Below are 27,163 nucleotides of genomic sequence, written 5' to 3' on the forward strand. Positions count from 1 at the left end.
GTGGAGAGGAGCAAACCACAGACCACCTGCTGCAATGTACCCTGAGCCCTGCCACATGCACAATGGAGGACCTTCTTGCGGCAACACCAGAGGCACTCCAAGTGGCCAAGTACTGGTCAAAGGACATTTAATAGAATACCAAGTTTGCAAACTTTGTGTTTTGTTTGTTTTGTTCTGTTAGAAATGTAACAGTTGCCCCTGACACGATAGATAGATAGTGTCCAATTTTGGGCACCACAATTCAAGAGAGATATTGACAAGCTGGAATATGTCCAGAGGAGGGTGACTAAAATGATCAAGCATCTGGAGAACAAGCCCTATGAGGAGTGGCTTAAGTAGCTGGGCATGTTTAGCCTGAAGAAGAGAAGGCTGAGAGGAGATATGATAGCCATGTATAAATATGTGAGAGGAAGCCACAGGGAGGAGGGAGCAAGCTTGTTTTCTGCTTCCCTGGAGACTAGGACGCGGAACAATGGCTTCAAACTACAAGAAAGGAGATTCCATCTGAACATGAGGAAGAACTTCCTGACTGTGAGAGCCGTTCAGCAGTGGAACTCTCTGCCCCGGAGTGTGGTGGAGGCTCCTTCTTTGGAAGCTTTTAAACAGAGGCTGGATGGCCATCTGTCAGGGGTGATTTGAATGCAATATTCCTGCTTCTTGGCAGGGGGTTGGACTGGATGGCCCATGAGGTCTCTTCCAACTCTCTGATTCTATGATTCTATGATAGATAGATAGATAGATAGATAGATAGTAAAGGTAGGTAAAGGTTGTCCCCTGACATTAAGTCCAGTCATGTCTGACTCTGGGGGTGTTGTTCATCTCCATTCCTAAGCTGAAGAGCCAGCTTTGTCCATAGACACCTCCAAGGTCATGTGGCCGGCATGACTGAATGGAGCGCCGTTACCTTCCTGCCGGAGCAGTACCTATTGATCTACCCACATTTGCGTGTTTTCGAGCTAGGGCTGACACACCGCTCCCTGGAATCGAACCTGCGACCGTTTGGTCAACAAGCTCAGCAGCTCAGTGCTTTAACCCACTGTGCCATCAGGGGCCCCCGATAGATAGATAGAGAGAGAGAGAGAGAGAGAGATAAAGAGAGAGAGAGAGACAGAGAGAGAGATAGATAGATAGAGAGAGAGAGAGATAAAGAGAGAGAGAGAGCCAGAGAGAGAGAGAGAGAGAGAGAGAGAGAGAGAGAGAAAGACAGAGATAGAGAGAGAGAGAAAGAGAGAGATAGAAAGAGATAGAGAGAGAGATAGAGACAGAGAGAGAGATAGAGAGAGAGATAGAGAGAGAGAGAAATAGAGATAGAGAGAGAGAGATAGAGAGAGAGATAGAAAGAGAGAGAGAGATACAGAGATAGAGAGAGAGAGAGAAAGAGATAAAGAGAGAGAGAGATAAAGAGAGAGAGAGAGAGAGAGAGAGACAGAGAGAGAGTGAGAGACACAGAGAGAGAGAGAGAGAGAGATAGGGGTGGTGTGGATCCTGCATCAGCCGCTAGGTGGCGCTCCCTGGCTGAATTGTTTCCCGGGTCCTCCACGCATGCGCAGACGCACGTTCATGCACTGGCTCCCCCCCCCCCCCACTTCCCGCCTCGCGCCGGTTGCCTCTGAGCGCATGCGCGGCCCCGCGTGAGGCGGCGCGCGCGGGGCAACCTGCCCTGCCCACGACGCGGCTCTGAGGGGGATGAGGGCCTCCTCCTGACGAGGAAGAAGAGGGAGACCTCCGCCTCCGCCACTGCCGCCGCCATGGAGCCCCTCAGCGGGAAGGCGGCTGTGGACGGCGAGGCCCCGGGGCGGGCCAGCGAAGGCGGCGGCGGCGGGGCCAGCGTGGCCGAGCAGATCGTGGCCGCCGACCTGGCCTCGGCCGCCGCCGCCGCCGCCGAGCCCCTCCCGCCCGGGGGCACCTTCGTCCAGCGCCAGCTCGGGGCCCTGCTCCAGCCCGCCGTCAACAAGTTCTCCCTCCGCATGTTCGGGAGCCACAAGGCCGTCGAGATCGAGCAGCAGCGCGTCAAGTCCGCCGGCACCTGGATCATCCACCCCTACAGCGACTTCCGGTGCGTCCCCCGAGAAGGGGAAGGAAGGAAGGCCTCGACCAGCCAGGGACACGCTGGGGCCTCCCTCCAGGGGGGTGGGCTTCCACTCCCACCATTCCTAACAGCCTCACAGCCTCAGGCCCCTTCCTTTCCCCCCTCAGCCGCTTAAGCGGCTGAGGGGGGAAAGGAAAGGGCCTGAGGCTGTGAGGCTGTTAGGAATGGTGGGAGTGGAAGTCCAACCCCCCTGGAGGGCAGGCCCAAGTTTGCCTAGGCCTTCTCTATCCATCTCTCTCTACCTATTCCATCCCTAATCTAGTCAGTCATGTTGGAATTAGGACAATGGGTTTATATATCTGTGGAATGGCTGGGGTGGGGCAAGGAGCTCTTCCCTGCTGGAGTAGGTGTGAATGTTTCAACTGACCACCTTCATTAGCATTTGAAGGCCTGCCTGAGCCTGGGAAAATCCCCTGTTGAGAGGTGTTAAGATGTGCCTGGTTGTTTCCTCTCTGCTGTTTTGCTGTTGTAATTTTAGAGTTTTTTAATACTGGTAGCCAGATCTTGTTAATTTTCGTGGTTTCCTCCTTTCTGTTGAAATTGTCCACATGGTTGTGGATTTCAATGGCTTCTCTGTGTAGCCTGACATAGTGGTTGTGAGAGTGGTCCAGCATTTCTGTGTTCTCAGATAATATGCTGTGTCCAGGTTGGTTCATCAGGTGCTCTGCTATGGCTGACTTCTCTGGTTGAAGTAGTCTGCAGTGTCTTTCATATTCCTTGATTCGTATTTGGGCAATGCTGTGTTTGGTGGTCCCTCTGTAGACTTGTCCACAGCTGCATGGTACACGGTAGACTCCTGCAGAAGTGAGAGGATCCCTCTTGTCCTTTGCTGAACGTAGCATTTGTTGGATTTTCTTGGTGGTGTTCTGGTGTTTCAACAGATTAGCATTTCATGGCCTGGCAGTTTTTTGGTGTGGCTTGTTAGTGCCTGGGGGAATCTTTTCTTGAGAGGTGATTAGCTGTCCCTGATTGTTTCCTCTCTGTTGTAATTTTAGAGTTTTTTAATACAGGCAGCCAAATTTTGCTCATTTTTGTGGTTTCCTCCTTTCTGTTGAAATTGTCCACATGCTATCCGTAATCTATCCATGTCTGTCTATTATCATCACTCTCTATAGATATATCTATCTATTCTCATATCTATATCTTTCTAAATCTATTTGTAATCACCCTCTCTATACATATGTTTATATCTATTGCCTTCTATCAGTAATCTATCCATATGTCTATATCTATTATCATCTTTCTCTATAGCAATATCTATTATCATTTCTCTATATAGCTATTGTCATCTTTGTACATTTGTCTGTTTTCATCTCTTATCCTCTCTATACAGTACACATATCTATATCTGTTCGCAATCAGCATCTATGTATCTATATTATCATCTCTCTATAGCTATATCTATCTATTATCATATCTCTATTTATCTATTCTCTTTATTTCTATTTCTATTATCTCTATGTCTGTTATCATCCTCTCTATACGTATGTCAGCATCATCTATTTATGTATTTATAGCTATCTTCACCTACCTACCTACCTACCTACCTGTCATCTGTCATCATCTCTCTCTCTCTTACCTATCTATCATTACCATCATCTATCTATTTATCTTCACTATTATCTTTTTCTCTTTCTCTCAAATGTTTAAGTCAAAGGGCCTTGGAGAGGCAATGAATTCTAGGGTGATGTGTTTAAGAGATTTTACACTTGTATTTCCTGGTCTTCATTCTGCTTTAACTTGCTAGCGCCTCTTATTCTTAAGATCACCCTGTTTACCTGTCTACAGTATCTACCTATCTACCTACCTACCTACCTACCATCTTTCCTTCTGTCATCTATCCATTAATCATCCTCTATTTATGTCTTATAATCTGTTAGTAAGCGGTGATTTTCTTCTTTATTCTTTTGAAGGGCCTTGGAGAGACAGTGATTTTTAGGTGATGTATTAAGGTGATTTTACACTTGGATTTCCTGGTCTCCTTTCCCCTCTTACTGTTAAGACCACCATATTTACCTATCTCTCGATAGTATCTCTCTCAATTTGTGGGTGAACAATGCTTCAACCACTGCCTTCCTCTCAACTCCACTCGCATCCTCCCTCTGCTGAGCCTCTGGGTTTCTGGCGCTGTCTTTGGTCCTGAATGCCGTCTGCTGTGAGATTTAAGTGCTTCCAGGCCTGCCAGTGCAGTCTGTTCCTTTTGCTGCTTTGGAGGTTGCCCCAGGGCAGGGACCAATCAGATTGGGAGATTGCAAGAACAGACGGTGGACTCCCCCTCCCATTGAAGGGTGCAGAGGCCCAACCCAAGAAGGACAGCAATGGAGTTGAGAGGAAGATGGCAACAGGGATGTGTTCAGCAGAAGCATCCCACCAGGGATGAGACAGTCCTTAGGACAATGGTTCTCAACCTGTGGGTTCCTAGAAGTTTTGGCCTTCAACTCCCAGAAATCCTAACAGCTGGTAAACTGGCTGGGATTTCTGGGAGTTGCAAGCCAAAACACTTGGGAACCCACAGGTTGAGAACCACTGCCTTACGATCTTCTCTTCCAAAAGGCAGAAGGTGATTGAGAAGACTTCCTCCCCTTTTGCCCAAGATCTTGGTTCAAAATCTGCTATCAGTAACCAGATGAATGAGGAGACTGAAGCTCCCCGCCCCCAATGTTCATAGTTGTCTTTGTCCTGGGAACGTATCTCCTTCTATGTCCCACCACGGAGTTTAAGATCTTCTGGGGAGGCCCTGCTCTCGGCCCCACCTTTATCACAAGTGAGACTGGTGGGGACGAGGGACAGGGCCTTCTCAGTGGTGGCCCCTCGCCTGTGGAATTCACTCCCCGGGGAAATCAGGTCATCAACATCCCTCCTCTACTTTAGAAGGAAGCTGAAGACATGGATATGGGACCAGGCATTTGGGTAATCTGGCAGATCAAAAAGGTAATGATGACTAGAGTTGGAAAGGACTATGGTAATGCTAAATGGATTGACGGATTTTAGAACTCAATGAACGTGGGCTATAGAGCAGTTTTAGTTGATTATGTATTAATTGTATGTTTTTAACTATTGTGTTATTGTTATTGCATTTTATTGTAATTGTTGGCATTGAATTGTGCCGGATGTAAGCCGCCCTGAGTCCCCCCTAGAGGGTGAGAAGGGCGGGGTAGAAATGCCCGCAATAAATAAATAGGACAACCCTACAACCCTTTTCCAGCTTCCATCTTGCTCTGTTATGACCAAAGTGTGAATGCATTCTGGTTCTGGGATGCTCATTTGACCAAGAGGCTATGGCAACCGAGGAAGAAAGAAGGCAAACACATTTTTAAGTGCTTTGGAATCTGGCTCACAAAGTATAAGATTTAGAAAGTGAGCATTCAGTGTGTGTTGTCAAAAGCTTTCATGGCCGGAATCACTGGGTTGCTGTGAGTTCTCCGGGGTGTCTGGCCATGTCCCAGAGGCATTATCTCCTGACATTTTGCCCACAGGCTTTGAAGCTGCAAGGCTATTCAATGCTAATCAAGCTGGCCAATTGCAACATTCACACCTGCCTCAAACTTAAGAGTTATTTCTCTCACCCAGGACATTCCACACATGTGGGCAAAACATCAGGAGAGAATGTCTCTGGAACATGGCCCTACAGCCCGGAAAACTCACAGCAACCAAGTGAATGTTGTTTTTATTTTAAAGAGAGAAATTGTCAAACAAAATCTCAGCAGATTTTCAACCAGAATGAATGGCCATCTTGTGTTGGCATAACAAATCTGGGGACATATTCAACATGGCACACTTTCTCGTGGGTTTGTTGCTGCTCTTGTATCTCAAATAGCTGGAGGTTTCCATTGCAGTTCACTTCCTGAGCAACATATGCTGCCTTTATCTCCATGAGGATGAAGATCTGAATTTGCACAGGAGAGTTTCTAATTTTGTAAAGAGGTTCCCTGATTTGTTTTTAAAAGTACATGAACTACAAGCATATTAGGAGCAACTGTACATATATTTCTGTTCTGCCTAGAGAGGTGGTTGAAGGATTGGGACTGTTTAGTTGGATTGCCTGCATTGAGCAAGGGGTCAGACTCAGTGACTCATGAAGCCCCCCCCCCCCTCCCAAATGCTATGATTCTATGACTATCTGATTGAGCAGGAAGCTTAGAGTCAAAGTCTTGGCACCATACAAACTGTTTAAGGCAGGGATCCTCAGACTAAGGCCCCCGGATACGGCCCTCCAAGGTCATTTACCCAGCCCTCGCTCAGGGTCAACCTACGTCTGAAACTACTTGAAAGCACACAACAACAACAACAATCCTATCTCATCAGCCAAAAGTAGGCCCACACGCCCCCTTTGAAATGAGTTTATATTTGTTAAAATTGTTCTTCATTTTAATTATTGTACTGTTTTAAAGTGGGTTTTTTTTTGCACTACAAATAAGCTATGTGCACTGTGCATAGGAATTCATTCATGTTTTTTTTTTCAAATTATAATCCAGCCCTCCAACAGTTTGAGGGACTGTGACCTGGCCCTTTGTTTAAAAAGTTTGAGGACCCCTAGTTTAAGGAAACCATTTGAATATCAATGATACAATTAACCAGAGGCAATTGTATCATTGATTCCTTGGTATGGCGGCACCTTGGAGAAGAAAAGATGCATTCATCACAACGTGGTGAATATGGAGAATTGGTGTGGAGTGGCGGTTTCGGTGTTGAATTTTAAAGCAAGGTGATCCAGGTTCCAGACTTACCGAATAATTTTTATTCCATCTAAACCAGTGCTTACCAACCTGTGGGTCCCCAGATGTTTTGGCCTTCAACCCCCAGAAATCCTAACAGCTGGTAAGTTGGGATTTCTGGGAGTTGTTGGCCAAAACACCTGGGGATCCAGAGGTTGAGAAGCACTGGTCTAAACCTACCTCACAGGGCTGTAGTGTTGCATCACACCAAATATTACGTCTTCCAGTTCTTTTAATACCTTTGGATATACTTTGTTCATCTTCGCTAGAGACTTTAATTCATTTAAAATAGCCAGATATTTATTTACTGCCTCTTTACGTTTTGTATGCTGCATTTCCCCTACTGTTGTAGTTCAGCCTTTGATTGTGTCTGCACCTGATCTTTCTGGGATTTCTGAGCCTGTTAGTCAACCAGTTGACACAAGGGATTCTGGGCCTTTTAGTCAGCCTGTTGACACAGGGGATTCTGGGTCTGCAGGAAAGTCAGCAGGAGCATTTTTGAGACTGAAAATGAGCAGTCTCTGTCTGAAGGCCACATTCCAACAGAAGAGGATGATAGTGAAAGTCCAGGTGGTCAGACTAATGAGCAATTAGATGGAAGATTTATGTTTCGTCAACATAGACTTTCACATGAAAAACTCCCAAGGTCAAGTTGCTTGTTAGCAAGGAAGTCTGTATCAGTTTCCCAAGGGAAAAGACACACTTTTCTCTCTATATTAGCTAGGCCAACTGAACCTTTAGTCAGTGGAAGCAACCGTTGAAGATTGAAGATAGAAGTCAAGTCAAGGGAATTTCTAGTGCCATGTTCATGTTTTCCTGTTTGTTCCTGTTTCATGTTTCCAAGTGTTGAGGACTGTCCTGAATTTCATGTTTAGGATTTATTCGGCTCTTGTATTCATGGATTTTGGATGCTGCTCATTTACCTTGTTTTTTGTGGATTATCTCTGATTTTTGGACTTTGGTTTGTGATGTTGTTTTGCTGAATTGCTTTTTATATATTGGTCAATAAACTTATTACTATTTTACCTTGGATTGGTGTGTGTATTAACTGCTGAGGTGCTTCCCAGCTTTGGAGTACAACACCTACTGCATCATCTACTCTTGTTATCTCTAATTTCAGCACTGTTTTCCTTTCGGGAGAAGACTAAGGCAAAGAAAGTTTTGAGAAGGAACCGTTTGGCCTGTCTCTTGGAAACCTTTGCTCCTAATGCTCTGTATGCCTCTGACTTTTCTTTTTTTTCCCTTTAGGACTCGTACATTGATCCCTGACAGATGGCATGTTATGCTGCACTGGCTTTTGACCTTCTCTTTAGGTTCAGATGTAAAATACGATTAAGCATTGTTGATCGCATAACGATCTTGAGTCAATAAACAAACAGCTTTGCTGTGTATTAATTCTTTGAGCTCTGACCCACCCCAGGACTAAACAAGCAACTCGCAAATGGATTGCGATGCCATTCACAAGGAAAGTTCTTTTGAGATAAATTTTGGTGACAATCACAGACCTTCTCTCAGTTTTGTAACTGGCCAAGCGGTTTTCTCCCCTCCCTTACAGGATAGGGTTATTCTGTTTCTTGGATTATCTTGGTTTTTAATCATGCCCAATGCCTGTGACTCAAAGGAGATAACAGTTAAGGGTTTTAAAAGAAAGGGAAAGCATTTGACTGAAACACTGAGAGCTGGGGAATAGTGTAGGAAACATGAATTGGAGTAGTGAAGGCGGAGTACCTTTCTATTGACTAACCAGCTTCTATTGACTAACCAGCTGTCTCCAAACTTTCTATTGACTAACCAGTTGTCTCCAAACTTTTTTTTTCAATCTCTCAGTCCAGATCCTACCCTCTATATTTAATAATCACTCTAACACAGGGTTTCTCAACCTAAGGATTGGGACCCCTGGGGGGGGGTCATGAGCGGGTGTCAGAGGGGTTGCCAATGACCATCAGAAAACACAGTATTTTCTGTTGGCCATGGGGGTTCTGTGTGGGACGTTTGGCCCAATTTTATCCTTGGTAGGGTTTGGAATACTCTTTGAGTGTAGATGAACTATAAATCCTAGCAACTACAACTCCCAAATGTCAAGGTCTGTTTCCCCCAAACTTCACCAGTGTTCACATTTGGGCATATTGAGTATCAAACTATGATGGATTTGATCCAGATCCATCATTGTTTGAGCCCACAGTGCTCTCTGGATGGAGGTGAACTGCAACTCCAACACTCAAGGTCAATGGGAGATCTGTGTGCCAAGTCTGGTTCAGTTCCATCATTGGCGGAGTTCAGAATGCTCTTTGATTCTAGGTTAACTATAGATCTCCGCAATCCCATCCGAATGACAAAATCAATCCTCTCCCAACCTTTCCAGTATTCAAATCTGGGTGTATTGCGTATTTGTGCCAAATTTGGTCCAGTGAATGAAAATGCATCCTGCATATCAGATATTTACATTGTGATTCATAATAGTAGCAAAATTACAGTTATGAAATAGCAACGAAAATAATGTTATGGTTGGGGTCACCACAACATGAGGAACTGTATTAAGGGGTTGCGGCATTCAGGAGGTTGAGAAACACTGTTCTAACAGGTATAAGGTATCTCAAATGGGCGTTCACAGCACCTCTTAACCATCTTTCCTCCAGACTAAATAAAGGCCGGGATCGTGTTGGTATCTTACGCAGGCGTAAGTCCCCCTCCAGAAGCGAATGGATATGTTTGGAAGTGCGGCACTCAGCTCCAGGTTCCCGAAGTGGAGTGGCGCATGGAGTGCCAATTGCGCATGGGTGCCATTGCGCACGGCCCATGGGTTGTGTTGCATTTTGTGCATGGGATGCGCATGGATGTGCATGCATTGCTCTGCATGCAGATATTGAAGGGCTCGTTCAGACTGGCAAGAAGGACTTATGCAACCAGCTATCTTTCATGTTGCTTTCTCTGCTTCCTAGCACTTTTTCCAAAAAATAAAATTAAAATGCATGATCTCATTAGTTGTTGCACTGATTGAGATCACCCTGTATGTCCACACTAAACGCACACAAGAGACTCTTCTGGCATCTTAAATTGAACAGGGACTTCTCACAATCTCAATCCCTTACCCCGTTTTCTTCTTTCCACCACTGCTCTCCTTCCCAACAGAACAATTTTCCAAAATAGTGGAAGGAGAGAGGATATATATCATTATATACAGAAGCAGGGTAAAGGGAACAGAAGTTCAACCAGAAAGTATTTTATTTTTTAAAAATCCATACCTCTGATAGTGGAGGCTTCTTCTTTGGAGGCTTTGAAACAGAGGCTGGATGGCCATCTGTCGGGGGTGCTTTGAATGCAATTTTCTTGCTTCTTTGCAGGGGGTTGGATTTGATGGCCCATGAGGTCTCTTCCAACTCAATGATTCTGTTTCTATAATAGGAACAAAAGGACTTGGGAAAGGAGGGGGGAAAGCCCTAAAGGTCCTGGAATTATCTGTACAGTCTTTGGATCTTGGAAGCAGAAGTCCTAATTGCGGGCCTAAAAAATATAATATATCAGGCCAGTCTGGATGAGCCCTTACTCTATGCAGCCCTGGAATGGGATCTCAGCCAGTCTCAGAACTCTCTCTAGGATTTTTTTCCAGGTTGACTCCTCATGTGCTTATTTGGTTTCTTCTTTCTTTCTTTTTTACTCAATTTGGTTGGATTTTGCATAGATTGCACATCTCTTTTATTATATCATACCCCCTTGTCCTGGTTTCTTATTTGCACCCATCTCTTTATTGGATTGTTTTTTGAATTGCTGCATTTATAGATCGCTGCCGTCTGTTAATGTATTGTTATTTTGTTCTCAAAATACCTGTATTTCTTTGATTCTTAGAAACCATCGAGTATTAGACACACACTGATTTCAGTACCAATAACAGTTCTATATCAGGGGCCATGGTGGCACAGTGGTTTAAACCGCTAAGATGCAGAACTTGCTGACTGGAAGGTCGGTGGTTCAAATCTGTGGGACGGGGTGAGCTCCTGCTGTTAGCCCCAGCTTCTGCTAATCTAGCAGTTTGAAAACATGCAAATGTGAGTAGATCAATAGGTACCACTTCCATGGGAAGGTAACAGCGCTCCATGCAGTCACACCAGCTACATGGCCTTGGAGGTGACCACGGCCAACGCCAGCTCTTCGGCTTAGAAATGGAAATGAGACCAACCTCCCAGAGTTGGACTCGACTAGACTTAATGTCAAGGGGAAACCTTTACCTTTACCTTTTAACAGCTCTATCTGTATGTATAAAAAAGCACCCGGGATTCTAAGGCACACCCAGTTTTTAGAGACGTTTATATGAAGGGGGAAGTGCATCTTGGAATTGAAGAAATATGGTAGTTGAACAGTGCCCTAGACCGGTACTTTTAATCCAGTTGATGTATTAGGACTATCAGATCATTTTCTCCAAGGTTCAGCTCTAAATTTATACCCACTGACTTCAACTTTCTTAGAAACTCTCTAAAGACTCCTGTGAATAGCACTGACCTAGGGTGTATCTACATTATACAACTGATACCACTTTAATTGTCAGGCTTTGGAATCCTGGGAGTTGTAATTTGGTGAGGCTCCATGGTGGCGCAGCGGGTTAAACCGCTGAGCTGCTGAACTTGCTGATTGAAAGGTTGGCGGTTCTAATCTGGGGAGCGGGGTGAGCGCCTGCTGTTAGCCCCAGCTTCTGCTAACCTAGCAGTTTGAAAGCATGAAAATGTGAGTAGATCAATAGGTACCACTCCAGCAGGAAGGTAACGGCGCTCCATGCAGTCATGTTGGCCACATGACCTTAGAGGCGTCTATGGACAACACCAGCTCTTTGGCTTAGAAATGGAGATGAGCACCACCCCCCAGAGTCCGACACAACTAGACTTACTGTCAGGGGAAACATTTATCTTTGCTTTTTACAGCATGATTTAGCAGAGAAGGTGAAGACCTTGAAAAACAACAGCTGTCATGACTCCATAGCATTGAGCCATGGTAGATAAAGTGATTTCTGGAAGCACCCTTTCTCCCTACTACAAAGATCATGAATCAAAGAATGAATCAGATTTTTACTTTAGGTACCAACATTTTATATATATATAGTGAAAATGAAAAGAAGTTGAGATTTTTGTGGGGCGGGGGACAGAAAGTGGGAGAAATTGAAATGAACAGATCTGTGCGTATACGTTCAGAACTTTGAATGGCTCGTCTCACAAAGTCCGGCTTTGAATCTGTGCGTTTTCTGTTTGTGTTGCTGAATTACATTGCCACCTATCTTTTTTTTTCCTTTTTCAAAAATCTTTGTTTTTCACCAAGAGGCTCCTCATATTTGACACCTATATAGCAATTAGAGACAATGCAATGGTCCTCTCCATGCTGGGAATAATTATACCTACTAAATGTAGCTGTCGCAAATGGGGGTGATTTTTTTTTCCAGTTGATTTTTAAAGAGTTGACCAAATCTCACATTTCTTCCTACCTGGGAAAGAGTAATTTTAAAAAAATCAAAATATGGTTTTTAAAATTATTATTATTATTATTATTATTATTATTATTATTCGCTTTTTTCCTCTTAAAGAGACACAAGCAATGAACAGTGGTTAAAAAAGTACAAGTAGGAAGAAGCTGAGTGTTAAAGTAAATACCAAAGGGAATGCGTATTCTCTGTTTTTCCTCCCACAATGGGATGTCCTCAGATATGTGCCTCAGAAATCAGACTTTGCAAATCAAACCCTCCAGTGACCAGTCAGAAAACAAAGCATGGTAATGCAAGATACATTGTTGAGGAAATGCATTATGCTGTGATAAACAAATGTCTTTTGCAGTTTCCCTGAAAAATAAAAAAATATATATCTAAGTCTGGTTTTCACATTCATTCCTCTTTTGCTTCTTTTGCAGGTTCTACTGGGACTTGATCATGTTGCTGCTGATGGTGGGGAATTTGATCATCTTGCCAGTCGGTATCACCTTTTTCAAAGACGAGAACACCCCGCCTTGGATCGTCTTTAACGTCCTCTCTGACACCTTCTTCCTGGCCGATCTGGTCCTGAATTTCCGTACTGGCATTGTGGTGGAAGACAACACTGAGATCATCTTGGATCCGCACACCATCAAGATGAAGTATCTTAAGACCTGGTTCCTGGTGGACTTTGTTTCCTCCATCCCGGTGGACTACATCTTCCTTGTTGTAGACCTGGAGACCCAGGTGGATTCCGATGTCTACAAGACTGCGCGGGCCCTGCGCATCGTCCGCTTCACCAAGATCCTCAGCCTGCTACGTCTCCTCCGGCTCTCCCGTCTCATCCGTTACATCCATCAGTGGGAAGAGGTGGGTCTGGCACCGGCCCCATCTTGGAAATCTTTTAAAAAGTGATTAGTTACCATTGTAATTCCAGGGCTTCAAAGTGGCTGTACAATTTTGAAAGGAACTATTTTAATTAATGTTAGTTATTTTCTGACGTATGGCATAAATACTTTTTGAACCTTAAAAATGTCCTTTAATTCATTTTCTTTGGGTCAGAATGTTAGATACTTTCAGAGAAAGAAGTAGACACACAGACTCCAATATTGATTTTAATAATAGACTAGCTTGGGTACCCATCATTGCCTGGGTTATTTGAAAATTGTACAAAATGCATAAGGTTGTGGGTGAACTAAAACTCCCATCATGCCAGGTTAACCTCAAAATACTCCTTCAATACTTAAAATTTGTTATGTTAGGCAAGTATGCTCTAGATGCATCATCAGTGTGCTCTCTGGCTATAAGGTAAACTACAACTCCCAAGCATCTAGGACTGTGTGATGTATTTTCAAATGATGCGCGCAGATCCAAGTAAGGTGGCCTTTTGCAGTTGACAGATCGTGATTTTGTTGATATTTATTGTTTCCAAATGCCGGCTGAGATCTTTTGCCACGGCACCCAGTGCGCCAATGACCACTGGGACCACCTGTACTGGTTTATGCCAGAGCCTTTGCAGTTTGATTTTGAGGTCTTGATAGCAGCTGAGTTTTTCCAGTTGTTTTTCCTCAATGTGACTGTCACCTGGTATGGCAACATCAATAATCCAGACTTTTTCCTTTTCCACAATCATGATGTCTGGTGTATTGTGTTCCAAAACTTTGTCAGTCTGGATTCGAAAGTCTGGATTCGAAAGTCTCACAGTATTATTGCATGTTCATTTTCCACGACCTTTACAGGTTTATGATCCCACCAGTTCTTTGCTGCTGGCAGGTGGTACTTGTGCCATAAGTTCCAGCGAATCATCTGGGCCACTGAATTGTGTCTTCGTTTGTAGTCCGTTTGTGCAATTTTCTTGCAACAGCTGAGGATATGGTCCATTATTATTATTGGTTATGATGGCTTGCTCTTCAGGGTTCCATTCGTAAGCCATAACCAGGTCTTCTCCTTGTCAACTTTTCCTTCAGTCTTCTCAAGGAACTTCCCATGCAATGCCTTGTTGTACCAGCTGTCAGCTCTGGTTTGGAGTGCAGTTTTCTTGTACTGACTCTTTGTCTGCTGTGCTTTGAGAAGTTTCCGATTATTGACTTCAGTTAAAGCAGGTTTTTGGCTTTCCTTGACATACTCTGCCAGGGCATCGTGTTTTTCTTCTTCGACTGCTGGTTTTACTTGTAAAAGTCCTCTGCCACCAGACTTTCTAGGTAGATAGAGCCGGTCAACATCACTGCGAGGATGTAATAAATTATGAATGGTCATGAGTTTTCTAGTTTTTCTGTCCAAATTGTCCAGTTCTGCCTACTTCCAGTTAATGATGCCAACAGTATATCTTATGGCAGGTATGGCCCAGGTGTTTATGGCCTTGATAGTATTGCCTCCATTGAGCTTGCTTTTGAGAATTTTTCTGACCTTTTGAATGTATTCTTTAATAATAATAATAATAATAATAATAATAATTTTATTTAGTGGTATTATTATTATCACTAACTACCTCACCTTGCACTCCATTGATCCAGATTTTCCACATGACTTATGACCTGGCCAGTGCCGTGGTGCGAATCTTCAACCTTATTGGAATGATGCTTCTGTTGTGCCACTGGGATGGGTGCTTGCAGTTCCTGGTGCCCATGTTGCAGGACTTCCCCGAGGACTGCTGGGTCTCCATCAATCACATGGTGGTAAGTGTGCGGATGAGAGAGCGATGCTTTTGCTTCTCGATGGGTTGGTGTGCATCAACATTATTACAAATATTGTGTATAAAATGGCTTTCATTGCATATAACGTATATATAAAACATAAATGTGTTTGGGCTAGTGTCCCATCTTCATGATGTATACATACATAAATCCATTCCAAGATCTGAAATCCAAAACACTTGTCTGAAGATAATTTCTAACCATTATCAATAACTTTTTGTTGTTGTTGTTGTGTCAGGAGTCACTTGACATAGACACATGCATGAATATTCTGTTCACACGACTGTTTTGAGCTGAATCCGCTCTTTCTCCTCCCTATAGAATGACTCTTGGGGAAAGCAGTACTCACATGCCTTGTTCAAGGCCATGAGCCACATGCTGTGCATTGGATATGGACAGCAGGCACCGGAGGGCATGACTGATGTCTGGCTGACCATGCTGAGCATGATTGTGGGTGCCACTTGCTACGCCATGTTCATTGGCCATGCCACAGCGCTCATCCAATCACTGGACTCCTCTCGGCGGCAGTACCAAGAGAAGGTGAGCGGGGAGCCATGGGGTTGCCCAGTTCTCAGCACAGAGCAGCAACTGTCTTGTTAAGCAAAGCAAATCCAGCTTTGGTTAGGCCTGCAGCAGTGTCAGTTTTTATGCACATGAGAATGGAAGAATTGCCATGCTAGACCACAAGCTTTTGTTATTGTTATGTTATATTATCATCATCATCATCATCAAGAATTCTGAGAATTCTAGTTTGAGGTGGAGACTGTTTCCTGGGTTTTTAACCCTGGTTTCAAAGAAATATTAATGCTGTAACAACTTAACTTTGTGGTGAGAGCCACTTTGAGGACATTTCCTTGGGCTAGAATGTATAACATAGCCTCCTCCTCCTCCTCCTCCTCCTTATTAACCTAAAGAATCCTGAGTGTTATAGTTGGAGGTGGAGACTGTTTCCTGGGTTTTTAACCCTGGTTTCAAAAAATATTAATGCTGTAATGACATAACTTTGTTGAGAGCCACTTTGAGGACATTTGCTTGGCTAGAATGTATAACGTAGCCTAATTATTTCCATTATTATTTTTAACCTAAATAATCCAGAGAGTTATAGTTTGAGGTAAAGACTGTTTCCTGGTTTTTAACCCTGGTTTCAAAGAAATATTAACGCTGTAACAACTTAACTTTGTTGAGAGCCACTTTGAGGACATTTGCTTGGGCTGGAATGTGTAACGTACCCTCATTTAATTTGTGTAACGTCTTCCTTCTAATGTTTCTGCCTGCACAGGTGGTTTATAATAACCAAAACCATTTTTTAAAGCAATTAAATATAAGAAATGTGTCACTTAGTAAAGGTAAAGGTTTCCCCTGATATTAAGTCTACTCGTGCCTGACTTTGCGTGGTAGTGTTCCTCTCAATTTCTAAGCCAAAGAGCCAGTGTTGTCCATAACAACTACTACTACTACTACTTTATTTTTATACCCCGCCTCCATCTCCCCGAAGGGACCTGGGGCAGCTTACAAAGAGACATGCCCAACAAAACAGGTTAAAATAAGCATTCAAAAACAAGCAATATCAAACATCAATAAACATAAAATCAGACATTATAAAAACAATTAAAACCAATATCATGTGGCTGGCATGAAAGCATGGAGCACCATAACCTTCCCACAGAAGCAGTACCTATTGATCTATTCACACTTTTATGTGTCACTTAGTTGTATATTTATTGTGTACTAGCTGTCCCCTGCCATGCGTTGTTGCTGTGGCCCACTCTGGTGGTCATGGGGGTTCTGTGTGGGAGGTTTGGCCCAATTCTATCGTTGGTGGGGTTCAAAATGCTCTGTGATTGTAGGTGAACTACAAATCCCAGCAACTACAACTCCCAAATGTCAATATTCTATTTTCCCCAAACTCCACCAGTGTTCACATTTGGTCATATTGAGTATTTGTGCAGAATTTGGTCCAGATCCATCATTTTTTTGAGTCCACAGTACTCTCTGGATGTAGGTGAACTCCAAAACCAAAGGACACAGCCCACCAAACCCTTCCAGTATTTTCTGTTGGTCATGGGAGAACTGTGTGCCAAGTTTGGTTCAGTTCCATCGTTGGTGGGGTTCAGAATGCTCCTTGATTGTAGGTGAACTATAAATCTCAGCAACTACAACTCCCAAATGACAAAATCTTTTTTTTAGTGAAGGACATACATTGGGTTGTTAGGTGTCTTGTGTCCAAATCTGGTGTCAATTCAGTGGTTTTTGAGTTCTGTTAATCCCACAAACGAACATGACATTATTATTTATATAGATGGGCTTATTATTAACTGTTGAGTCGCCAGCTCTTTACCATTAATCGCTACTTCTTTGTCCCCCTTTCTAGTACAAACAAGTGGAGCAATACATGTCCTTCCACAAATTGCCAGGAGACACTCGCCAACGGATCCATGAGTACTATGAACACCGGTACCAAGGGAAGATGTTTGATGAGGAGAACATCCTGGGGGAGTTGAGTGAGCCCCTCAAAGAGGTACGAGTCTGGGAAAGAGCCCAATCTTTCCACAAATACACACATACAAACACTGTCCACTCATATTGACTGATTCCCTTCCCTGTCATATTCCTGTAGGAGATAATCAACTTCAACTGCCGCAACCTAGTGGCCAACATGCCCCTTTTCGCCAATGCGGATCCCAACTTTGTGACGGCTATGTTGACCAAGCTGCGCTTTGAGGTCTTCCAGCCGGGGGACTTCATCATCCGAGAGGGCACCGTGGGCAAGAAGATGTTCTTCATCCAACACGGCGTGGTCAGCATTCTCACCCGTGGCTCCAAGGAAATGAAGCTCTCCGATGGCTCCTACTTTGGGGGTAGGTTTTGATAACAGAAAGAACACTGGGGTGGCATTTCAAGGTTTCAGTGTGGCCTTATGGATTTCATCAGCAGTCTGTCCAGAAAAGGGAGGGAGATCTGCATAGCTCCAATTCAGAAAGGAGGAGGATATTCACCTTACCACTTTATAGGGTTCTATGTTGCAGGGCAATTTGTAGGAGTGGAGATAGTAATAATAATTTGTTTTTATATGTTGGGTTGCCAATTTTTGTTATTATAGGTGTATTGTTGTTGTGTTCGGGCATTGGATGTTTGCCTTTTATGTCTGGAATCCTCCCTGAGTCCCCCCGGGGAGATAGGATGGAACATAAATAAAGTTTACTACTCCAGGGGATTAAAACACTGATCGTTGGCGTCTACAGCCCTACAGTAGCTGTATCAAAATTTTTATCAACAAAATTTCTTAAGAAAACATGATATTGCTGGGAGATTGGAATGGAGTGATGTCACCAAAATGGCACAGACTTTCTGAGGGGAAAAAATCAAAAGAGACCTAAGGCAAATTTCCTAAATCCCTTTTTAAAAAATTAATGGACAATCTTACACTCCAAGATGTCTGGAGATACAAAATGGCTAAGCAAAAGAATATTCACCTTTCTCATCAAGACATAATTCATTTTCTAGGATTTAGATGGTTCTGATATCTAAATCTGTGAGTCATAACATTAAAAGTATGTCGACATCGAGTTGCTGTGAGTTTTTGGGCTGTATGTCCATGTTCGAGTAATATTCTCTCCTGACATTTCACCTGCATCTGTGGCTGGCATCTTCAGAGGTTCTGTTGGCAATGAAGCAAGTGGAGTGTGTGTATGTGTGTGTATATATATATATATCTGTGGAATATCCAGGGTTGGAGAAAGAACCCTTTTCCACTGAAGCAAGCGTGAATGTTGAAATTAGCGAGCTTGAATAGCATCAAGTATCCATGAAGCTGCAAAGTCAGTCAGTGAGGGTATCTGCATAAAGTTTAGCCTGGGCTTTGTTGCCTGGAGGTATCCTCTGTTTTGGGTGGTGTTAACTGGCACTTGATTGTTTCCTGTCTGGAGTTCTCCGGTTTCTGAATGTTGTTCTTTATTTACTGTCTTGGTTCTGGTGTTTTTTAAAATACTGGTAACCAGATTTTGTTCATTATCATGGTCAACATGTCAACATTCTTCCTCCACAATTTTGGATCACAATCCAGTTGAGTTAGTACTATCTATTGATCATGTCAGAAGTGAGTTGAGGGTACAGTTAAAATGCATTTTAAAACACAAACAAAGTTTTAAAAACTTGGCATTATGCTAAATGTCCTTTGACCAGAAGCTGGCCACTTGGGAGCGCCTCTGGTGTTGCTGTGAGAAGGTCCTCCATTGTGCATGTGGCAGGGCTCAGATTGCATTGTAGTAGGTGGTCTGTGGTTTCTTCTTTGCACTCGCATGTTGTGGACTCCACTTTGTAGCCCCATTTCTTAAGGTTTGCTCTGCATCTCGAGGTGCCAGAGCAGCCTGTTCAGTGTCTTCCAGGTTGTTCACTCTTCTGTGTGCCTAGGACGGAGTTTCTTATCCTGTCTCAGCCACTGATTGAGGTGCTGGGTTTTAGCCCTTAGCCGAGTTACAGAAAGAATTGAAGCCAGTAAAATGTCTTTCTGAACAAATCTTGCCCATAATTGGTATTGTCATAAATTGGAAATGATTCAAAAGTAGCTTTTGGTTGCTTGTGGTGTTTAGAGCAGACTTCCGGAGCCTTACCAAAATAGAGACTGTGATAATCTTCTCTCCATTTGCTCCCACAGAGATCTGCCTCTTGACCCGTGGCCGGCGCACAGCCAGTGTGCGTGCTGACACCTATTGCCGCCTCTATTCGCTTTCAGTGGACAACTTCAATGAAGTCTTGGAGGAGTACCCTATGATGCGCCGGGCTTTTGAAACTGTGGCCATGGACCGACTTGACCGTATAGGTGAGGAATGGAGTGAGGGAATAGGGGGAAGGAAATGTGGCATTGAGAGAGTGCGGCATCAGGTGCCACACAAATTCACCCACTGGAACCAGGCTGAAAATAGTATGGGTTGCATAGGTGAAAATAGTGATAACTAGGAAGTAATTAGATGCATAATTGAAGGGAATAAGGCCACAACAGAATGCATGAGATGAAAAATTAGTCCAACATCATTGCCGATCTCCCAGTAGGAAGAGCTTAGTTAACATCACTGGACAATCTGAGGTCCATATTTCTCCATCAGTCTTCGAACCGTCTTAGACTCCTGCCAAAATAAAAGTGTATCTTGTCAGCAAAACAAAACAAGTTTCAGTCTTAGCTACTGAGAGCAAGGCAGCCTCAAGCCTCTTGGGTTCCCAATCCAGCTCCCTGGGCTTCTCCACCTTTCCTATTAAGCCACTATTTTTGAATGAGATTATGATTGGTATTTTGTTATTATCACTATACTAGCTTGGGTACCTGGCATTGCCCGGGTTATTTGAAAAAGTCATTTTTAAAAATGGTACAAAATGCATAAGGTTGTGAGTAAACTACAACTCACATAATGCCAGGTTAACCCCGAGAAACACCATCAGTCCTTAAAGTTTGTTATGAAGGGCAAATTTGCTCTAGATGCATCATCGGTGGGGTTCAGTGTGCTTTCTAGCTATAGGGTGAACTACAACTCCCACCATGGTGAGTCAGTCCCCTCAAACTCCTCCAGTAGTTTGAGCTACATGGGGGTTCTGTGTGCCAAATTTGGTACAGGTCCATCATGGGTGGTGGTCACAGTTTCTTTGATTGTGTGTGAACTACAACTCCCAGAAAGAAAGCTCAGTCCGTCCCCCCCCCAAAGCCCTCCAGTAATCAAATTTCAGCATATCAGGTATGTGTGCCAAGTTTGGTCTAGATCTATCAGTTTTTGGGTTCATGGTGCTCTTTGGATGTAGCTGAACTACAGCTCTCCCAAATCAAGGTGAATTTCCCCCAAAGACTTCCAGTATTTTTTGCTGGTCATGGGGTCTCTGTGTGCCAAGTGTGGTCCAATTCTGTCTGTGGTGGAGTTCAGAGTTCTCATTGATTGCAGGTGAACTATATATCCCAGTACCTTAAACTCCAAAATGTCCAGGCCAATTCCCCTCAAAACCCACCAATATTCAAATTTGGACATGCCAAGTTTGATCCAGATCCATCATTGCTAGGGTTCATAGTGTGCTCTGGATGTAAGTGAATGACAACTCCTATCAGTCCCTCCAAAGACCTCCAGTATTTTTGTTGATCATGGGGCTTCTGTGTGTCAAGTTAGTTCCAGGTCCATCATTCGTGGAGTTGAGTGCTCTTAGATTGCAGGTAAACGATACATCTCAGTACCTGCAATTCATGGTGAATTCTGCCCAAACCTCTCTTGTATGTTCAGTTGCTGATCAATTCCTCTGTTTGCTGTGTGCCATAGAAAAGAATCGGAAAGGGTTAAGGGAGAGGCAGTGGATGAGATCATTCCACGCCAACTGAGTCAGAAACAGTGGGATGTCCGTGGTGGAGGAATTTTATGTATGTTATATGCTTTTAACTGTTTTTATATTATTGTGGCATCAAATTGTGCCATTTTGTAAATTGCCCTGAGTTGCCCTCAGGCTGAGAAGGACGGTATAGAAATATAATAAATAAATAAACAGAAGAGTTCCCTGCTCTCAGGATGACAGTTGAGAAAGCAGTTACTACCTATTGGGAATTACTGTATATACTCGAGTATAAGCCTAATTTTTCAGCCCCCTTTTTAGGCTGAAAAAGCTCCCCTCGGCTTATACTTGAGCCAAGGTTATTTATTATTTTACTCTGTTATTAGTATTATTTTTATTATATTTATATTATTACTCTATTATTGTATTGTCGAAGGCTTTCATGGCCGGAATCCATGGGTTGTTGTAGGTTTTTCCGGGCTATATGGCCATGTTCTGGAGGCAATTTTTCTCCTGACGTTTCGCCTGCATCTATGGCAAGCATCCTCAGAGGTAATGAGGTCTGTTGGAACTGGGGAAAATGGGTTTATATATCTGTGGACTGACCAGGGTGAGACAAAGGACTTTTGTTTGCTGGGGCTAGCTGTTAATGTTTCAGCTGATCACCTTGATTAGCATTCAATGGCTTGGAAGCGCCTGGGGGAAATCTTTTGTTGAGAGTGATTTCATGTTTGTTTCCCCTCTGTTGTTTTGCTGCTGTAATTTTTGAGTTTTTTAATACTTGTAGCCAGATTTTATTCATTTTCATGGTTTCTTCCTTTCTGTTGAATACTCTATTATTATTTTATTACATTTATTATTTTACTCTATTATTATTGATATTATTACATTTACATTATTTTACTCATTGTTTTTATTACATTTATTATTTTACTCTATTTATTATTGTTCAAGGAGCTCCACTGGCTGCCATTCATCTACTGGACCCAATTCAAGGTGCAGGTTCTTACCTACAAAGCCCTGAACGGTTTGGGACCCGCCTACCTGCGTGACCGCATCTCCATATATGAACCCACACGATCCCTTCAATCATCCGGAGAGGCCCTGCTCTCGATCCCACCAGCATCGCAGGCACGATTGGTGGGGACGAGAGAGAGGGCCTTTTTGGTGGTGGCCCCTCGACTCTGGAACACACTCCCTAACGACATCAGACAGGCTCCTACTTTGGCAGTCTTCAGGAGGAGCTTGAAGACGTGGCTGTTCCAGTGTGCCTTCCCAGAATAATAATCCCATAGCACTTTGTCCTCCGAAGCACTTTACATTTCTCTAGATCTACTTGTATGCCCTTTCACAAACACCACTATTTCCTTTCATCCATGTCCCAACATTATTTCCAATTTTAACTTTACATTTGGCCTTCCCACTGTTTTTAATTGTGTGTTGTCTTATTGATAAGGTTGTATATTTTTATTGTCTGTGTCTTTATTTTTTAATTGCTTGTATTGTTGATTATTGCCCGTATTGTATTTGGGCTCGGCCTCATGTAAGCCGCACCAAGTCCCTTGGGGAGATGGTAGCGGGGTACAAATAAAGTATTATTATTATTAGTGTTATTGTTATTAAATGTATTATTTTGCTCTCTTTATTATTATTATTGGAAGGATACGTAAGCACATTTACATTGAAGAAGGCTAGAATAATGGTTTCAGCAGAGCTGGACAGTCTTACATTACAGTTTTATGTAAATATTCAAAAACATTTAACTACTGGTACCTCAATTAATATAATTTTATTGGTATCTAGTTTTATTTTGAAATGGTATCTAGTTTTATTTTGACCAGTAGCTGCTGCGTTTCCCACTCTCAGCTTGTATTCGAGTGAATACATTTTCCCAGTTTTTGTGGTAAAATTAGGTGCCCCGGCTTATATTCGGGTTGGCTTATACTCGAGTATATACGGTAGTTACTTACAGCCAGTCCTGTGTTTCTGTAGAATCCCACAGACTCCTCTGTTCTTCTGTGCGAGGTCTCCTTTTTAATTCTCTTTCCCCCTTCCTGCAGGTAAGAAGAACTCCATCCTGTTGCGGAAGCGTGCTGAGCACAGCTCCAGCACCATCAACAATGAAATCATCCAGCAGATAGTCAAGCACGACCAGGACACGGCCCACAACATCCAGGACCTCCCACCGGTGATAACAGGGCGAGAACTCAGTGGAAAGCCTGTGATCTGGGAGCCCTTGGTCCACGCTCCACTCCAGACGGCCGCTGCCACCACCAATGTGGCCATTGCCTTGACGCACCAGCAGAGCCTTGCGGCTCACATCTTCCTGCCCCCTTCCTCTGTCTCCAGTCCTCTCTCGCCGGACGCCGTCCTCATCCCTCGCCACCCCCGGCGTTCCCAACCAAGCCTCGGTGGCTCCCGGCCTTCCTCGGTCAGCTCTCCTCTCTCGGGGGCCCCGTCCCATTTACAGACACCGGCAGCTGGGTCCCCGTCCTCTCCCATGGTCCAGTCTGGGTCGCCCTTGGAAAGCACTGGGCCCAGGGGAGGCCCTTTGGGCGCGGCCATCCCTCGGCCGGTCCAGAAGGGAGATCCCCCAGTCCCAGGGGCCAGCCAGCCTCAGCTGTCCAAGTCCCGCGGCACTTCGGTCTCCACTTCGCTGCTGCAGCAGACGGCCACTGGCACCTCCTCAGTCCCACCTGGCCGGACTCTCCATTACAGCCTCTCTCGGGCCACCGGATCCCACATCTCCTTGTTTTTGCAGCCCCAGCAGCTGGTGAGGCACCGGAGCACGCAAGGTCTTCCAGTAGGCTGCCTCACCCAAGATGCGCGGGTGCTTTCGGCCTCCCAGCCCTCCTTGCCGAACCGGCTCATGCAGCAGACAGACATGGGCTGCCCACAGCCAGCCAGGAAGTCCGCTGGGAACCTGACGCACCGCTCCTCCCCTTCGGTCCCAGGACTCTTGGCCAGGCCTCCTTCCGGCACTCCTGTTCCACCGCAGCCCGCGCCCTCGGGTTCCAGCCGCTCCATGAGTGGGGCCAGCACCCCGCAATCCCCGGCTTCCACTCCCCGACATCCCACTGCCCCATCCCGCAAGGGCTCTGTGGTATTCAGCCCTGATGTAGACATTGGGAAGCCTAAGCTCCCGTCCAACATGTGAGGCCACTGCCAGGCAGGCCTGCAGCTCCACATGTAGGAGGGAGAAACGCCAACCAGTCGGAAAAACAGGCCAGAAATGAGGACTGAGACATAGAGCAGCACTGGCCCAGAAAGGGGGAGGAATGGGTCTCCAGTGGAAAAGGGGCAAAAGCCATTTCCCTACAGAAAGCGCTGAACGCCCCTTCCTTTCCAGCCACCCCACTGCATTAAATGCATCCTCCAAAGGCTGGAGGGGAGCCACGCTACCATCCCTTGTATCATCCTGATGGGAGGAATCTGCCCTTGTGTGGTAGTAGCCTCTGCTTCCGAAGAATGCGTCTGAGTTCCCCCAGGGCAACCTGCTTTTGGTGAAAGGGCAACAAGAAGGGAATGGCAAAGGGATAGATCTCCCAAAGGGAACCTAGAAAATTGAGCTGCTGTCGAACCCTTCTCCTTTGGAACAGCCTCTGTTGAAAACCCAACCCAGAAGCTGCCATCAATGTGATCAAAGGAGCCCGTGGTTCAGCGACAAAGTGCACCATGACTTCCAGCAAATGACTTTGAGGACACTCCTGGACAAGTGCTCCCACTATCTCCCCTTTCCCCTTTAGGAATATTTTGAACGAGAAATATTGTTTAGAGATATTTCTCTCTCTCTCTGATCCGGAATTTGTGCAATATGCATCTCCAGATGTCTTGTGTGAATGTGTGTAACAGTAGAAACCCTGGTTCAATGGGAGAAGGAAGAGAGCATCTGTTCATCCCCCAAAAGATATATATACGAGGGTTATCTGGAAAGTAAGGTTACAAGATTTTTAATTTTTTTTTTCAAAGAATGAATATATTTTAATAAAACGAACATGGATTGTAGCATAGGCATTACATTATTTTTCCACATAGTCACCATTCAGTTCAATACATTTTGTCATCCGTGGGATGAGTTTTTGATGCCTGTGTTATAGAAGTTTCCCTCCACATTTTTCAGCCGGTTCGTCACTTCGATTTTCATCTCATCGTCGTCGGAAAAGTGTTTTCCACCCAGACGTTCCTTCAATTGAATGGACAGATGATAGTCAATGGGTGCAAGATGGGGGCTGTGAGAGGGGTGGATTAAAACATCCCAACCAAATGAAGTCAATAGCGCATGTGCAAATGCGCATTGTCATGAAGGAGGCAGACTTCCGCCGTCAGCATCCCACGAAGTTTTTATTTATTTATTTATTTATTTATTTATTTACAGTATTTATCTTCCTCCCTTCTCACCCCGCAGGGGACTCAGGGCGGATTACAGTGTACACATATATGGCAAACATTTAATGCCAAGACACACAACAGATAGAGACAAACAGTCAGAGGCTATTTAACTTTTTCTGGCCACCGGGGGAGCTGTTGCTTTCATTGTCCATCTGTGACACTGATGAAGTACTTCCGCATTCCCCGCATGCTTTTTGCTGGAGTCTTTTTTATGACCTCGTAAATTTTGTTAAATTAGCCTCCCCACACATAGGTGGTACCTAATTTTCCTACTTGACAGATGCAACTGTCTTTCGGGTTGCAAAGGTCGACAACAAGCTACACAATTAGTCGGAAGCTCGCTCCGACCCAGGCTGGCTTCGAACTCATGACCTTGTGGTCAGAAGTGATCTTAATGCAGCTGACACTCAGACAGCTGTGCCACAGTCCCGGTTTTGGATGGCTCTTTGAAGTTTCTTCATTGTCTCACAATATATTCCGTACCCATTTTGCCACATGCCGTCTTGACATTACGTCCTCTCCATCAACTGAAATGATTTCATGATGAATTGCAGCAGCATTCATTCCCTTAGCATTTAGATAGTATATTACGGTCCGAACTTTGCACTTGGAGGGAAACAGACTGAGGACACTCATCTCTAACCTTCAGCACAACGCCAGTCAATGAGCTACTGACGACTGGCACTGCTCGTTTGCTTCCACTGGCTTCCCGCTACACGGCAGTGATACAAACTTTCCTCAAGAAAATTCCCTGCGAGAGCTACGTGCCTTGTGACCTTACTTTCCGGATAACCCTCGTTATATATATTTATATTAGGTCTCTTATTCCCGGAGAAGTTGGGTCAATCAGACAAACTTGATCTTGCTACTACTGCCATATATCCAACTTCTCTGCTAGGTTGGGGACATAGGGAATATTCCTCCTTCTTCCCAACCCTGGCTCAGTAAAAGCTGGTCTGCAGATTCCCCAAGGTGGACAAGGATGTCCTCTATCAGAATTATGTGTTTATGGGCATTGTGCAATTATAAAGGATCGTCAACAAAAGGGTGGTGACTTCCCTTGGATTGATGAAGCCAAGCAGTATGAAAATGCTATAACCTTGGATATGTCCCCTGTTTCCTTTTGTATCTGATAGGAGTCCCTTTTGCAGAGGAAAAGAGGGGAAAATTAGTCTAGACTCACTCCCTGTCCTTACTGCCAATCCAGTGTGGGTCCTTACTAGACAATGCCCATCACCAGCAACAAAGGGTCATAACAGGGTAGCCAAATTCCCTCTGTCCAATCCCCTACTTGTGCCTAAACACTGCCATGTTGGTAAAGGGGTGTCTTTTGGGGTCCGGGACAGCCCTCTATCTAGGAAAAGCCAGCACCCCTTTTCCCCTATGGAAGACCTAGCATCCTGCTCATATTCTCCACGAACCAGTAGTTTGCGACGTGCATTCGGTGTGGGCAATTTCATGTGAAAAAGGTGTTGCTTTCTGTTTTAGCCATGTTACCAATTTAGGGCAGATTAGCTGCCTGGGGCCTTCTCCCTTT

At 44.4% G+C, this 27,163-nt stretch overlaps 1 protein-coding gene across 2 annotated transcripts; it reads left to right on the forward strand.

Moving 5' to 3' along the window:
* The first annotated feature begins 1,607 nt into the window (after window positions 1-1,607).
* HCN3 (hyperpolarization activated cyclic nucleotide gated potassium channel 3) lies at window positions 1,608-25,191 on the forward strand. 2 transcript variants are annotated; one of them, XM_067472386.1, is made up of 9 exons: window positions 2,020-2,056; window positions 9,441-9,481; window positions 12,688-13,117; window positions 14,761-14,922; window positions 15,262-15,480; window positions 17,312-17,458; window positions 17,558-17,798; window positions 19,595-19,759; window positions 23,298-25,191. In XM_067472386.1, the coding sequence occupies exons 3-9, from the start codon at window positions 12,707-12,709 to the stop codon at window positions 24,392-24,394; spliced, it is 2,442 nt and encodes an 813-aa protein (XP_067328487.1). In that variant the 5' UTR covers window positions 2,020-2,056; window positions 9,441-9,481; window positions 12,688-12,706; the 3' UTR covers window positions 24,395-25,191. The 2 variants fall into 2 exon arrangements, with proteins under 2 accessions (XP_067328486.1, XP_067328487.1); XM_067472385.1 differs by lacking the exon at window positions 9,441-9,481 and having other exon boundaries at window positions 1,608-2,056.
* The last annotated feature ends 1,972 nt before the right edge of the window (window positions 25,192-27,163 follow it).

The sequence above is a fragment of the Anolis sagrei genome, chromosome 12 (genome assembly GCF_037176765.1).
Source record: "Anolis sagrei isolate rAnoSag1 chromosome 12, rAnoSag1.mat, whole genome shotgun sequence".
Taxonomy (NCBI): Eukaryota; Metazoa; Chordata; class Lepidosauria; order Squamata; family Dactyloidae; genus Anolis; species Anolis sagrei.